At 48.0% G+C, this 13,300-nt stretch overlaps 2 protein-coding genes across 2 annotated transcripts; both read left to right on the forward strand.

Annotated features, from left to right (window-relative positions):
* Positions 1-564: 564 nt before the first annotated feature.
* Positions 565-2,894, forward strand: LACBIDRAFT_317003 (glycoside hydrolase family 18 protein; the record flags this gene model as incomplete). The annotated part of the gene is made up of 14 exons (XM_001878691.1): positions 565-699; positions 747-762; positions 816-1,196; positions 1,246-1,368; positions 1,428-1,552; positions 1,606-1,699; positions 1,753-1,867; positions 1,922-1,974; positions 2,022-2,110; positions 2,159-2,474; positions 2,533-2,558; positions 2,613-2,655; positions 2,707-2,786; positions 2,844-2,894. 14 exons carry the CDS (start codon positions 565-567, stop codon positions 2,892-2,894), a joined length of 1,647 nt encoding a protein of 548 aa, XP_001878726.1.
* Positions 2,895-10,355: 7,461 nt separating this feature from the next.
* Positions 10,356-13,193, forward strand: LACBIDRAFT_325202 (uncharacterized protein; the record flags this gene model as incomplete). The annotated part of the gene is made up of 11 exons (XM_001878692.1): positions 10,356-10,537; positions 10,626-10,648; positions 10,799-10,874; positions 10,903-11,062; positions 11,119-11,224; positions 11,276-11,403; positions 11,462-11,690; positions 11,957-12,026; positions 12,194-12,290; positions 12,344-12,425; positions 12,679-13,193. 11 exons carry the CDS (start codon positions 10,356-10,358, stop codon positions 13,191-13,193), a joined length of 1,668 nt encoding a protein of 555 aa, XP_001878727.1.
* Between the last annotated feature and the right edge of the window lie 107 nt (positions 13,194-13,300).

Here is a 13,300-nt window from a genome sequence, read left to right on the forward strand (position 1 = left end):
CACGCGAATGACATATGACTCGATCAACCACCAGGAATTGAAGAAAGGGTCAAGAAAGGGTCAAACTTGTACCAAGCTTTGCGACCAATTTGCTACCAAGCCGCACGCTACGTTGTATCATGCAAAGTTGGTTATCGACTGAAATTGGTTTCCTCTGCACGACTAGCTGTCTCAGAGAAGTTATTGTGGCACCAACAATTCTCGTTTTCTAAAACATTACTGACGATTACCTTTTTTCTAGCATCTTTCCTCGCTCCATTCGCCGTGCCCAATCTCCATCGGCATCCAACGTTATAGGGAGGACTACTTGACAAGTTATTCCAGATGTGATACTTTGGCACAGTCCCATGTCCGCACGTCATGAGGAGTGGAAGAACTGGCTAAGCTACTCTACCATGCAACACGAGCTGAATGACAAGACGACGCATCTGAAACAGTTTTTCACGTCTTGAAATTGATGGAGCAATTTGGCTGCTTCGTGTTATGAATGGACCCGAAAGGCTACTTAAACCTCGAACATTGTCAACTTGAATCGAGAGGAACCTATTGTCCCCCTTTCACGCCATGGCTCCTTCTTCCAATATCATCATCACGATCAGCGACCATACAACGTCCTCAACCCCCCGCCCTCATATTCTTTATACTGTTCAAGTTGTGCGGGACGGCAAGGAAACCGTCATCCAACGCAGATATTCCGAGGTAAACCTATATCTGCGGGTTTTTATTCGTTCTGACCGCATCTTCAGTTTGTCGCCCTTCACGGTAATACAAGCTTGCCTCGCCCTGTCTCTATTTTTTTCTGATGTTTCGCTCAGAAACTTTGAGTGACCCTTTCAATTTACCCCCCAAGCGGCTCTTCGTCACTACCTTCGTCCCTTCCGCGTGGCTGGACGACGCCTTGATCGCTGAGCGCAAGGCTGGGTTGACAACCTACCTCTGCGACCTTCTTGCTTCCAAATTCAAATACAGCGAAGTCCTCACCGAGTTTCTTTCGCCCGAGCCCAGAGAATATCCTTGTTTCTTTGACGTGGAGGATGCCTTACCTTCGACCCTCTTCAGGAAGGTTCCGTTGGCTTCCAATCAGGAAGTTAGCACCGCAGCGGCCATCATTGCTGCTGCCTACTACCCTAGTTGGAGTGCAGGTACAACCCCTCCTGAGAAGCTCGACTTTAGCAAGTTCGATATCCTCTTCTATGGTAGGGCATCATTCGATCGTCCGTTGACCACCGCTAATGGTAGCTTCAGCTTTCGCTACACCGAACTCTTCTTCTGGCCTCAGCTGGGATTCTGGAAGCCAAGCTGTTTTGAAGAGACTTGCCGACAGCGCACGCAGCAGCGGGTATGGCACCAAGGTTGTCCTCTCCATCGGTAAGGTTGTTTTTCTTCGCTGTCGATGCCATTTCTTACTGAACGCTCTGATTTATCAGGTGGATGGGGAGGATGTTACTGGTTCAGCCAAGCTTGTTCGACTGCTGCCAATAGAACAACTTTCTGCAATGCTCTCGTCAGTGCTGTAAACACCTACGGCTTGGAAGGCATCGATCTCGATTGGGTATCTATCTTTGACGTACATCTCGCAATTTCAACGCTGAAGTATCGTTCTAGGAATACCCCAATTCGCCTGGGGCTGGAAATCCATACTCTGCTGCGGACGCCGCCAATTTACTGAGTCTCATCACGTTGCTCCGCACTGCCTTGGGTAAGAACTCGTCTTCTAAACGTCGAGATTAAGCACTGATAAGTTGCTTCAAGGCCCTTGCAAGATTATATCTGCCGCTGTTGCTCACCTTCCTTGGTTGGGTTCGAACGGCAAGCCTCTCACGGACGTTTCTGCCTACGCTGCGCAGATGAATTTCGTGAACATCATGTATGTTGAGTCATCATCCTACAGACCGATCACCCGCTGATTAGTGGCCATCAGGAACTACGACGTTTGGGGCGCCTCGTCTACTCCAGGACCCAACGCGCCTCTCGGTACGCCTACCACAGATCAATTCGTTCTCGTCTCACCTCATTTGCAGGAAACCTCTGTGGTACCTCGAAGCAACCTCAAGCCAGCGCTCAGGCCGCACTTGCTCAGTGGAAAGCCGCAAAGTTCCCAGCTTCCCAGGTGCGCACTACTTCCTCTATTTCCAAGCACGCTCTCACTGTCGTACAGTTACTCCTCGGTTTACCTCTATACGGCTACGTCTCCCAAAGCACCAAGACTGCTTTGACAGGCAGCTTGATGCCCTCTGACGACATGGTCCTTCTTCAGAACATTGAACGTCCAGGTGATCATGGAGGTCACTTTTTGAATGGAGCACACCCCGTGTCCAAGAAGCAGCCGAACCAGAATAACGAGGCTGGGTTAGCTCCGGCTAACTTGCAATCTTGGTGGGGCCAGCAGATTCCGTTCAGCGCTATCGTGAAATCTGGAGCACTTGTCAAGAAGTCCGACGGTACTTATGGTGAAGGTGGAGGATTTACTATGGGTAAGGACTTGCCTTCGACACTGTGCCACTACTTGCGCTGACATTCACCTCTGGCCAGGTTGGGATAATTGTTCTGATACCCCAGTATGTTTGTGCATGTCAGACATTAGGCTGTGTTCACTCAATCGTACCTCATAGTATCTCTTCAACGTTGCTCAGAAGACTGTTGTTACATACGATGGTTAGCCTTTCTCTCGTTCATAAGCGTTCGACTACTGAACTTCTCCTTGAGACACTTGGTCTTTGACTGATAAAGCAAAGTTTGCGAAGCAGAGTGGAATGGCGGGATGCTTCACTTGGTCCCTTGATCAGGTTTGTTTTGTCCATTTTACACCCATACAAACTTTCCTCACTATCTTTCGAACTTAGGACGATGGCTTGACGTTGCATAACGCCATTCGGAAGGCGTTGGGTCTATAGTTTTTCCACCTCGTTCTGCACCGTCCGTGCATCGTAAGATTGGGGCGGTGATCATGCGACAAGATGTAATTGTATCTAATGAAATTGAGGCAAAACATATCCTGACAAGATAAAACATCAATAAGTAACGTAAATAATCAAACCCAGAACACGTCCCTCCCATGAAATAAATAATACAGATACAAGTTTCTTCTAATGGTCGACCTGTTCAACTCTCCAAACCTTGATAACACCTGCCCGGTCACCACTGATTATCCCTCCACGGAAAGGTGAGTCAATACAGGCCAGCACAGTGACAACATCCTGATGAGACTTGAGCAAACTCTGCTGGTTATTCGTGATGAGAGAAATCCGCTGTGGAGGTCGATTGCTCTGGCCACCATTCAGAGTTGGAGGCCATGTCTCGACAAACGCTGACGCAGTTCCGACCGTTAAAGTTCTTGATGATTCAATGAGCACCGTGTAAAAGAGTCAGAGATAATACTCACTCGTACGAAGGCTTCTCGGTTTCAGATTCTAGACCGCTGAGAACGGTAGTTCGCTCCAACTTCCCCAAGTCCCACAATCGAATCTTCCGGTCCTCAGAGCCAGTGATCATAAAACCTCGAGTTGCAGAACGCCCTGAAGGACTTGAATCCGCAACCATCTCGCCATACTCTGATCGGTGCGCCATAGAATAACCACCAAAGTCAAGCCCAACGACCAAAGCACGAACGTCAGGCGCTGGTGAAGGAATTAGTTCGTCACTGAAAGTGTTTCGAGAGGGCTGCCTATCCACTGATTCACTATTGCTAGAGTTTCGTGAGCGCACCAGGGCTGCAATAGCTGCTGCAGGACTGGGTTCAGCATCCACTCCTGTCATCTCATGAGGCTCTGGTATAGGGTCGCTTGGCGATCCAACCCGCATTACAAACGTCTCAACAAGGACGGCATTCTCTATATCCCAAACTTCTACCAAATTCGAGTAGGTTCGATCTGTGGGCTTCTTGGAAGCATTGACGGTGACCATGATCCATTTCCCGCGCCCTTTTGTCGGGTGAACGACACATTGGTGTATTCGTGCTGATCGACCGGATACTGTGACTCCAACATACCAACTTCGTAGAAGAAGACCAAATCGTTTGTCCCAGAGCGTCAGGACTCCTGTTGATGTGCCCACTATTATCCAAGCCCGTTTACGATCTATGCAGAGGGCTGTTATGGAACCATGATGCCGAGGGTTCTCCATGATCTGGAGGATTCGCATCGTACGCAGGTCAAGAACTACGATGTTGGAGTGGGTTGTAGCGTAAACGAGATTCGAGGAAGAGTCTAAAATGATAGAAGAATATAAAAGAGGTGTAAGTGCAAGAGAACTCACCAGTGTTATAGTGTGTCATGCAGGTGATGTATTCCCCAATAGTATCCACACGATGCTCTCTAATCACTTGAAGTTTGTTGTACTTGGGTAAAGCCCCGCTTTGCGTTATATGGACCCGTACTACATGCAGACTGCCATCATCGGCTGCACTGGCGAAACAGTGCACGCCCTCCAGAATGCAGACACATTTGACACGTGCATGATGCTGACCATATGTGTGCCGAGGTTTACTGGTGACATTTCGTTCCAAACGTGCCGTATCCCAGACTTTGACTGTTTTATCGTCTGAGGAAGATACGAAGAACATGTGATCAGGAGATACAGCCAACCCAGTGACCGCTTCTGAGTGGGATGTTAGATTTGCGATGAGAGACGCCTCTGTTCGTCGAGTCGTCCCATCTCGAGAGGTAAAGCTGTGCCGAGTTGCGTTGCGTCGACGAATAGGACCTTCGTGAACGTGGGGGCCAAAATCTTGTTGGAGTTCTCTGTTGTTGTCGAGATACAGGTTTTCAAGCAAGTTGCTGATCCCTGGTTCCTGGCCATCTAACGATGAGAGCATTAACGCCGGCTTTAACGGGCGAGAAAGAAACACTCATACCATAGGTAGAGATGGGCAACATCGAAGGGACTCGTGGACGATGTGCACGAAGGGTAGTGGACATAGACATGGGAGAAGATCTTCCTGATCGTTCTGGGGAACCTTCTGAACGAATCTTTGAATGAGCTTCTAGCACACCTGTTGCATTGGTTTTCGAAGATCCAACAGCAGGAGCTGCCTTGGTTCCATCAGTACCAATCTGTAGCCGATTTATTGGACGTAAAGAGATTGAGTTTGTGAGAGATGCTACAGATTCGGAGGGGCTTGAAGGACGTTCTGGAATTGGAGAAGGCTCAGCGAGGGCAGCCAGGGAAGAACTTGATGCTCCTCGTCCAGAAGCGGAACTGCGATGTTCTCTGGACGTATTAGCCACACTAAGAGAAGAGGATGAAGCGTTGATGGTTTGCAGCCTGCGACGGAGATCTTCAAATGGGGCGCCGGTGCTATTGCGATCTACGCTCGACCCCCGGAGTAGACGAGGGCTCAGAATCGGGGTACGGGAAGTAGAAGAACCGTATGTTGACCTTCTAAACGATAGTACTCGAGAAGATCGTGCGGTTATGTCACTGTTCCTGGATTTGAGGAAAACTGTTTGCGGGACAACACCAAGCTTTTGAAGCTCGACATCTCCGCTGACTTTCAGACTCTTTCCTGTGTCAGGTTCATGATTGAGGCGTGACGTAAAACTGATGGACTGTTAACCCTTGGGCTCTCTAGGGCAGTTGATGAGAGGAAATACCTGGAAGTGGCATTGGCAAGCTTTATGATGTATTCCCTCATTGCGAGCAGCTTGTTCTCGTCGACTGACGTCATGCCAAGTTGTTGCAATTTGGTCAAGTAGATCTCATCCCTGTATTGAGACAATGCATGAGATGAATGAACCGACGTCAAAACTCAGGTATCTCACTCCTCAGATTTGTGCCTTGATATACCCCCAGTCGCGGTTTTCCGAACAGATACCACACTTTCTCGAGGAGATTCCACTTTCGCACCCCGTCGAGGTCCCCGCCAGAAGCCACTCTTGTCAGCTTTCATGGCCCATTGTACAGCAGCGTCCAGAATCTGCCTAGGAAGCTGGAGAGGAGTCAATCGACAGCATGCCATAAACAATCTTAACATAACGTACAGGCGGTTTCATAGCTCCCAGCAGACTAAGCGTATCAATCTCTGCAATGTCTGACCTGAGAAAATGTCGAAGCGACGGGTACAGTATACACCAAATATCGCTGCTTGGGAGATGTTGTGCAGCAGAGCTGATGAAGGTAGCCGCCCCTATCGGCCTGTCAGCAGCGAATTTGTCACGTCTCCTGAAGCACATACCTTGCTGTATCCATATATTTGGATGATACAAGAAACCCAATATTGCGCTCATAAGCTCCCATATCCGCATCTTCTGAAATAGGCCAAGCTCGCAGAGACTAGTTAGAGCCGCCAAAACTTTGGCTACGACACTTTCCTCGACATCTTCAAGGTGGTGTTAGCGTGTTCGAACTCTCAGGCTATAAAGAGACGGCGGACCTGACAAAGCCTGCACCATTAGTGGCAGAATATATTCCTCTAAGCTCCTCCCACCAGCACAGGCAGCAACATCCACGATGCTCTCGAAGAATGCGTACCGAAGCAGCCAATCACGATCGTTCAAGTACGTTATCATGTGGCTCAGCAAAACATCATTAGTCTTCTGTCTGCCGAGAAATATGCAAAGGGACGATATATCATGCAAGACAGCACGCTTCACAATACTCGATGGGTCCATGAGCAGGGCGGAGAGATGATCCTGAACTTGATTTTGTAGCTCTTGCATACTTGCGTCGTAAGAAATCTGCAACAGGTAAGACAAGGTGACGACAAAAACCCACGAAGCTCGCAACGCACCTCAAAGTGAGCATTGTCATATTCCTGAGCTTCGGCTGATAGGTTGAACGCCCCATGAGCTCTCAGTGCTTGACCCATCTCGAGGTACCGCAAAGCTGTGTCCGCGAGCTGTACAATGCACTGCGCGTAGGTACACCGTACGGAGACTTCTGGGTCTTGAACCAGATGCTTGATGTTAGGGATGATATACTCGGGGAAGATGGCTACATTGGAAGGGGTGATTACAGTCACGATCATGAGCTACATAAAGATTAGCAAGGTGCGAATAGAGCACGTAAGGAAAACAACATACGACTTGCATAAGCGTCCGCAACGCGGCGGAGCGGACGAGGGCTGCGTCATCATTGAGTAGCTCGACAATGTAGGGCACCATCCGGTCGAGTTTTGCTTCATCAGTCAGATGGCAAGAAAGCGCCAAAAACGCATCCAATGCGCGAACTTTGGAACTAGGCAGAACAGAATTCCGGATATTGGCAGTTATGAGCGCCAATATTATCAACGCAGGGCCATCTTTCAAACAGTGAGCACGGAAATGTCAGAAAGGAGAGGGGGTGATGACCTTCAATAGCAGCAAACCGTCCACTAGGTAGAGCACCACGAAGCTTGGAGTCACGGTTCGGTATGTTGAGCTCCACGGGCAATACATCCTGGAAGGGTTTCGAAGCAATGTTAACGGAGACATAGTCAATCTTCGTGTCCATTTTTGGGGATTCCGTTGACTCCATGATGACATACGGCTCGATGCTCTCATAATCCGCCCAGATTCTTTCTAATCGGTTATCTGAGTCACTAGGTAGAACTTCCGTTGCTGTATCTCCTACACTCGGGTTGGCTGTAAGCCCCATAGACGAAGAAGGTCTGAGGCTCGTCGTAGATATCGAGGGGGGAATGCTGGTCGGTGTAGAGGTCAGTGGAGATACGCTAGGGAATGTGCTCGACAAATCATTGATGGTTGACACATAGTTATGCAAGAAAGAGTAAAAAGCCTCTGGGAAGATGGATCCTCGTGAGGTATGCAAGAGAGCATCGAAGGTTGGTCGGGCGTTGGGATCAAGGCTAATCATCTGCTTGATAAGGTGCTACTACCAATAGTAAGACAAGGGTCTGATAGCTGAAACTAAAAGACACTTACGCGGACACCTTCATCCTCTATGGGTGCGAGGTGACTGTCGACATTGAATTCGCCCTCCCTATACTTGAACAGCTGACTCAAGGTGAACAAGGGTGCACCCTCTAAGAATAGTTCAGCGATGACACAGCCAACGCTGAAACAGTCCATCGACTCCGTGACTTTACCATCCCTCTTTCCCTCGGTATCGTCTGCGATCCTCGATTTCTTTGCACTGATTTCCGGGTTGGTGACGTGAGTGTAGAACCTCTCAGGTGCAATGTAACATGTCCGCCGTCCGGACGTGTCAAAGAAGAAGGAGAAATCAGATGGGTCGTCGAGTGGAAGATATGTGGGCTTATATGAGGCAAAATCTGTCAAGTATATCCAGTTCCATGAGGTGACCAGAATGTTCTCGGACTTGATGTCGCCATGGGATATCTTGCGGTTGCGTGCATCACGAAGTGCGTTAAGCAACTGAAAGGCAATCCATTTCTTCTCTACCATTGTAAGAAACGGACGAGTGCTAATCCGGTCAAGAGTTCAGTGGGCGCAAGAAGAAAATAAAGGAAAGCCGCGCACCTTATGCGATCATAAAGGTTACTCGCAACCCACTGCCGAATAATGTACCCCGCCTTATCAGTCTCCACGAACGACTGATAATTATAGATGTTCGCGATATCTGACAGCGTTTCCCTGTCCACTGGTTAGACGCGTAAGTCCAGTTCGGGCACTTTTACAGTGAAGCTCACTCTTTAGCCTGCGGTGGTAATTTCTCAGAGATAATCCAGGGTCCGGCTTTATGAAGATTTTGACAACGAGAAATCCATTTCGATGTCGGCATTTAACAGTCTTTAAGAATCGGGCGGAACCTAGGCTGCGAGGTAACGAGTTTGGTGAAGAGGAGAGAATTGTGGATGGTGGCATCCTACACACCTCTTCTCGTAGATTATATCACCTCCCAGTTCCGCCACGAACGAATCCAATGCTCCCGTCGTGCGCGTCAATGCCGATCCCGAGTTAACATTTCCCATATGTTTGGTCCAGTGGTTAGAAATGTATGTCAAGGCAGCCAACTAGGGGAGCATAGCTGTTGTGACTTGTTTATCCCATAACGGCTGCATGCTTGCTGCACGTCTCCCTCAAGTAGTTGTATTTCCTTCAACTAGATTGTGAGACTGGAGTTGTGGCTCCCCACAGCAAGTCATTTTATTCCTGATGTACACTACAGAGCTCCATGATGAAGTGAGCTGATACTAACTAGAGGCTGACACTTAGCAGCGGCAGCAGGCACCTTGCTTGCTGACAAATACACTGCTTTGCACCAATACGATCCGACTTTTTTTTTCGTAACAAAGGAAATAGTGTTCAAGAGCTATAGCGCTACATAGTTATGTATATAAACATTGGAGCTGGTGCTAAGAAAGAGATGACGATATCATGTTTTGAAAAGACCAGTTGTTTGCACCGGTTTGCTCGCTCGCGTGCGCCATATGCAAGAAAAGAGCCCCATGGCCCGTAGAAAGTTTGTTTGTTCATTGTAGCGTGCGCATTATATTCTACAAAAAAAAGCTCTAGGCTCAAAATTTGTACATGATTGTTCGCTCGCGTGCGCATTCTGCAAGTCAGAGCCCTATGGCCCCTAGGCTCGTTGTTTGTACGTGATTGTCCGCTCGCGTGCGCATTCTGCAAGTCAGAGCCCCATGGCCGCTAGGCTCGTTGTTTGTATATGTTTGGTATTTATGACCTTGGGAGACCTTGACAAGCAAGGTGATAGACAGCTGTAAGGTTGGGGGAGCTACTAGTAAGCAACAACTCCGAGGGATGGATCTCCCTCCACACAACCTACACAACGAAAAGATTCTGGAAGCCCGGTCGTATCATAAGCCCATTTGTATCGAGGAAAATGGAACATCAGATTGAAATATTGTGCAAACCCTATCATGAAACTGGAAGTTTGAGGAGATCTTCAATAGCCTTCGCCAATTTGCCCTCCAAACAATCACGGAATGTATAATAAGGAGACATCAATCCTACCAAAACAACTCCAGGATCCAACGGTAATCGCCAGTAGCGATTACAATCAAACTCTGGATCTTGTTTATATAGAGGGATGATACCAATTTGGTGTCGCAGTCTTTGAATCTGCCCCACTGCTGCGGGGTCAAATATTCTGGCCATTCTTGGATCATTGTCTGGCGTAACCTCCGGTGCTGGGGTGAATTGACCTTTCCGAAGGATTACACGGCCCGGCAGGAACGGGGTTACAAGCTCCATTGGTTGTCTTTCCCCTCCGTCTGGTAAGATCAGACTGTAAAGGCCAAGGTACGGCAGAATATGCGTCGGGTCAGGCAATTCCGTTGTCTGGCCTTGCTTCAATAAAGTGAAAACCTGCTCCATAATTAGATTTTGGTAGTTCGTATGAGGGCGGTGATACCTCATATAGTGGTTTCCGGGCCTCTGGATGAGTCTGTTTGAGGTAATCCAAAACATAGCGAAGCAGGGGCACTGGTAGCGTCAATGAAACGTAACCGGGGCCAAAGATACCTATTTTGCACGAACGGCAGACTGAAATTCGCGTTTGAAATTGAATATCTCAAGAAAAACAAGATTTCCACTTACGGAACAAGCTACTTTCTTCAGGTCTATCCGTGTGGCGAAAACGAAAAGATGGGTGGAGGAGGCCTAACTTGCAGCCATGGGTATGCTTATGATCGTCCAATAAACAACAATCGCGTGGGCACTGCTCAAGTCACCCACTCGCCTCTGACCCTCCCCAAGGTCGCTCAGTAAGTTTGCCAAAATATCTCCAGGTGAGTCACGGTAGCCTGGGGGAAGCCTTGAAAGACAGATCGAACAAGGACCCACAGAAATAACAAAGCCTTTCACAGGATCCAGTTTTTCCGGCATAAAAGTATGATGTTTCAAGAGAGGTTGACCGTTGAAGAGAGGTGTCGTATTAGGCCCACACTCGACACGTGACGACGTTGCCCTCCTCGCTTTCAAGTTTGAACATGGTCAACCCATCGCTGCCATTTCGTATGTACGACGCTGAAGCATGGGAAAGACGACCCAACGCTCCCACAGTCGACGAGCTTTTGCAGGCCAACAACAAAAAGTTGACGTTCCATTGGCGCTGCGGAATATGCCTCACAAAACTCCCCCCGCCCGGTTGTCAAAGCGGGGACTACTTTGATCTTCAAGGAGTCGAAACTGGGGCAAAAATGGTATGTAGCCCGGCATGAAATAATGGCCGCTCAATTATTTAGATAGCTTCTCTCAGTTCAAGCTTGGAATGGATCTTGATATTTTCTCTGCCTTCGAACAACATCGCGATGACCTCGGACAGTTTTTTTATGCAGGAGATCAAGAGAAAAATGGTATGGTCCGTAAGTGGAAGGTTCATCTGCGACGAAAGCGGCGATGCAAATTTCGCTTAGGATGTGGATCCTGCCACTTTGGTCTTTTCCTACCAAATTATGTCTCCTTATCTCCTCCACGGCAAATACTCGAGTACATTTTGGAACACATCACAAAAACGGGTCCAGGTTGTTTAAACCTGGCCGGGGTACGTCGTTTACACTTCGTAACTTCTAAGTTTCACGAAGCCAAAATATTTTTCAAAGGCACTCGCCCTCAAAACGCTGCCTAAATCTCTTCAACCATATCTCTATTTATACAGTCTCATTATACTCAAGGAAAAGGAGGTTGAAGACATACAGATCCTCACGCCATGCCTACCTCCTCTATCCATTTTACAGGACGATAAATTTGTCCGAGCTCAGAGAAGCGTACTCCCGGGCCACTCGAATGCCGTCCGAATATTCGATGTTTCCGCTCTCGGCAAGGAGTTCAGTAAATACCATTCACCCCCCTTGAAGATCTGTGTCGTTCCACTGAGCAAATCTGGACTGGCTCATGAGACGCGATATTGGCGGTTACCAATGATAAACCCTCTGGTCATGCTGGCGTGTTTGATGCAGCAAGTGTGCGAGGGGGATGGTATAGAAGTTGAAGAGGAATGCGCCGAATTGAAATTAACAAAAGAGATTTACGAACAACTTCGGCTGCGATCAACCACTCTATAACATTGTAATGCGGAAAAAATTAATGTCCAGCAGGAAATAAATACGGGATACGGCGGGAGGGAGGAAACCAGGTTAGATATCTGCCCATAAGATGGGTTCATCGGTCAGTGGCATGTGTATGATGTCATGGCAAACACACCTCACAGTGACATCACATCGTACCTCACTGTCAAGAAGGATGCAACTGAACGAAGATCTGTCTCAATATCGCGAAGACGTAAACGATAGTTATTGTTCCTGGAAACATGAAGAACTATACGCCAAATTCAGATATCGTTGCGCGATTTGTCTCACAAGGATTTCTCCCGCTGGTGCTCAGTACGGAGAGTTCTTGGAGCTATCTACACGTATAGAGAACAAATTCAATGTGAGCAAATTTTTAACGTCAAATTGAAAGAGATCTAGGTTTACGGCTTCTAGGTTTTGAATGGAGTTTCACTTGGTGTGCTTCACCCAGGCTTTGGCAAAAAGTCCATACCTCGCCCAGATAATCCCATGCTCAGTGAGTACTACCATGCTCCTTGTTGAAAAAATCCGAGCCGGATTTAAGGATGTGGGACATGCCAATATAGTTTCTTTTTCCCCAACTTTGTTGCTCTCTCGCCTCCAAAAGAAGTCCTTGAATATATCGTCAAATATATCACTGAGACGGACCCGAATCAACAGAAGCCTTTATACCAGGTACTATCTTTTCCCTTTCCACCAAACAACGTTTGAAGTTTAAAGATAATAGGTTTTCACGTTGTTAAGCCAAGGCAGGGTTGACGGACTCCCCGACCCAATGTCAATTCTTCCATTTCTTGGGCTTTATTCCCTTGTCCCATTGAGAATTGAGGAGCTGGCGAGTGCAGACGTCAAAATATACACTCCACTTCGTCCAGACCTCTCTATTTATCGAGAGGGCCATTGGCTCATCGCCCCGTTCGACGAAGTCCTTCCTGACAACGCCTTAACAGCACGAATTTACGACGCTGCTAGTCTCAGCCCAGATCACTTCCTTTCCAATTCGTTCGGGATAATACCTCTGGTAGAGGAAGACCCTGAATTCGATAAAAATCATTTCTGGCGGTTACCAATCGATCTGGGGGTGGTATTGGCAGCCTTTTTGGACCGTGCGATTGTTGTTCCCGACAGCTGGAGCACTTATCATGTGAGGCTGGCTAAAAGCATATACGCCCTCCTCTACGTTCAGAAACATAGCTGGAACGGGGACAGGATTTCCTTCCAGCCAGAGAAAGAGAAGGACAGTCTCCGGAAGCGGAAGCGCTGAGCGAAGCTAGGAAATGTTCCACCATAAACCGCCTCTCATCGACCAGTAGTGTAAATTTGGAGGTTCGGAGGTGTTTTTTATTTACAATTGAATTGAAGCTGAATGCC

Source organism: Laccaria bicolor, genomic scaffold (assembly GCF_000143565.1).
Source record: "Laccaria bicolor S238N-H82 LACBIscaffold_7 genomic scaffold, whole genome shotgun sequence".
Lineage (NCBI taxonomy): Eukaryota > Fungi > Basidiomycota > Agaricomycetes > Agaricales > Hydnangiaceae > Laccaria > Laccaria bicolor.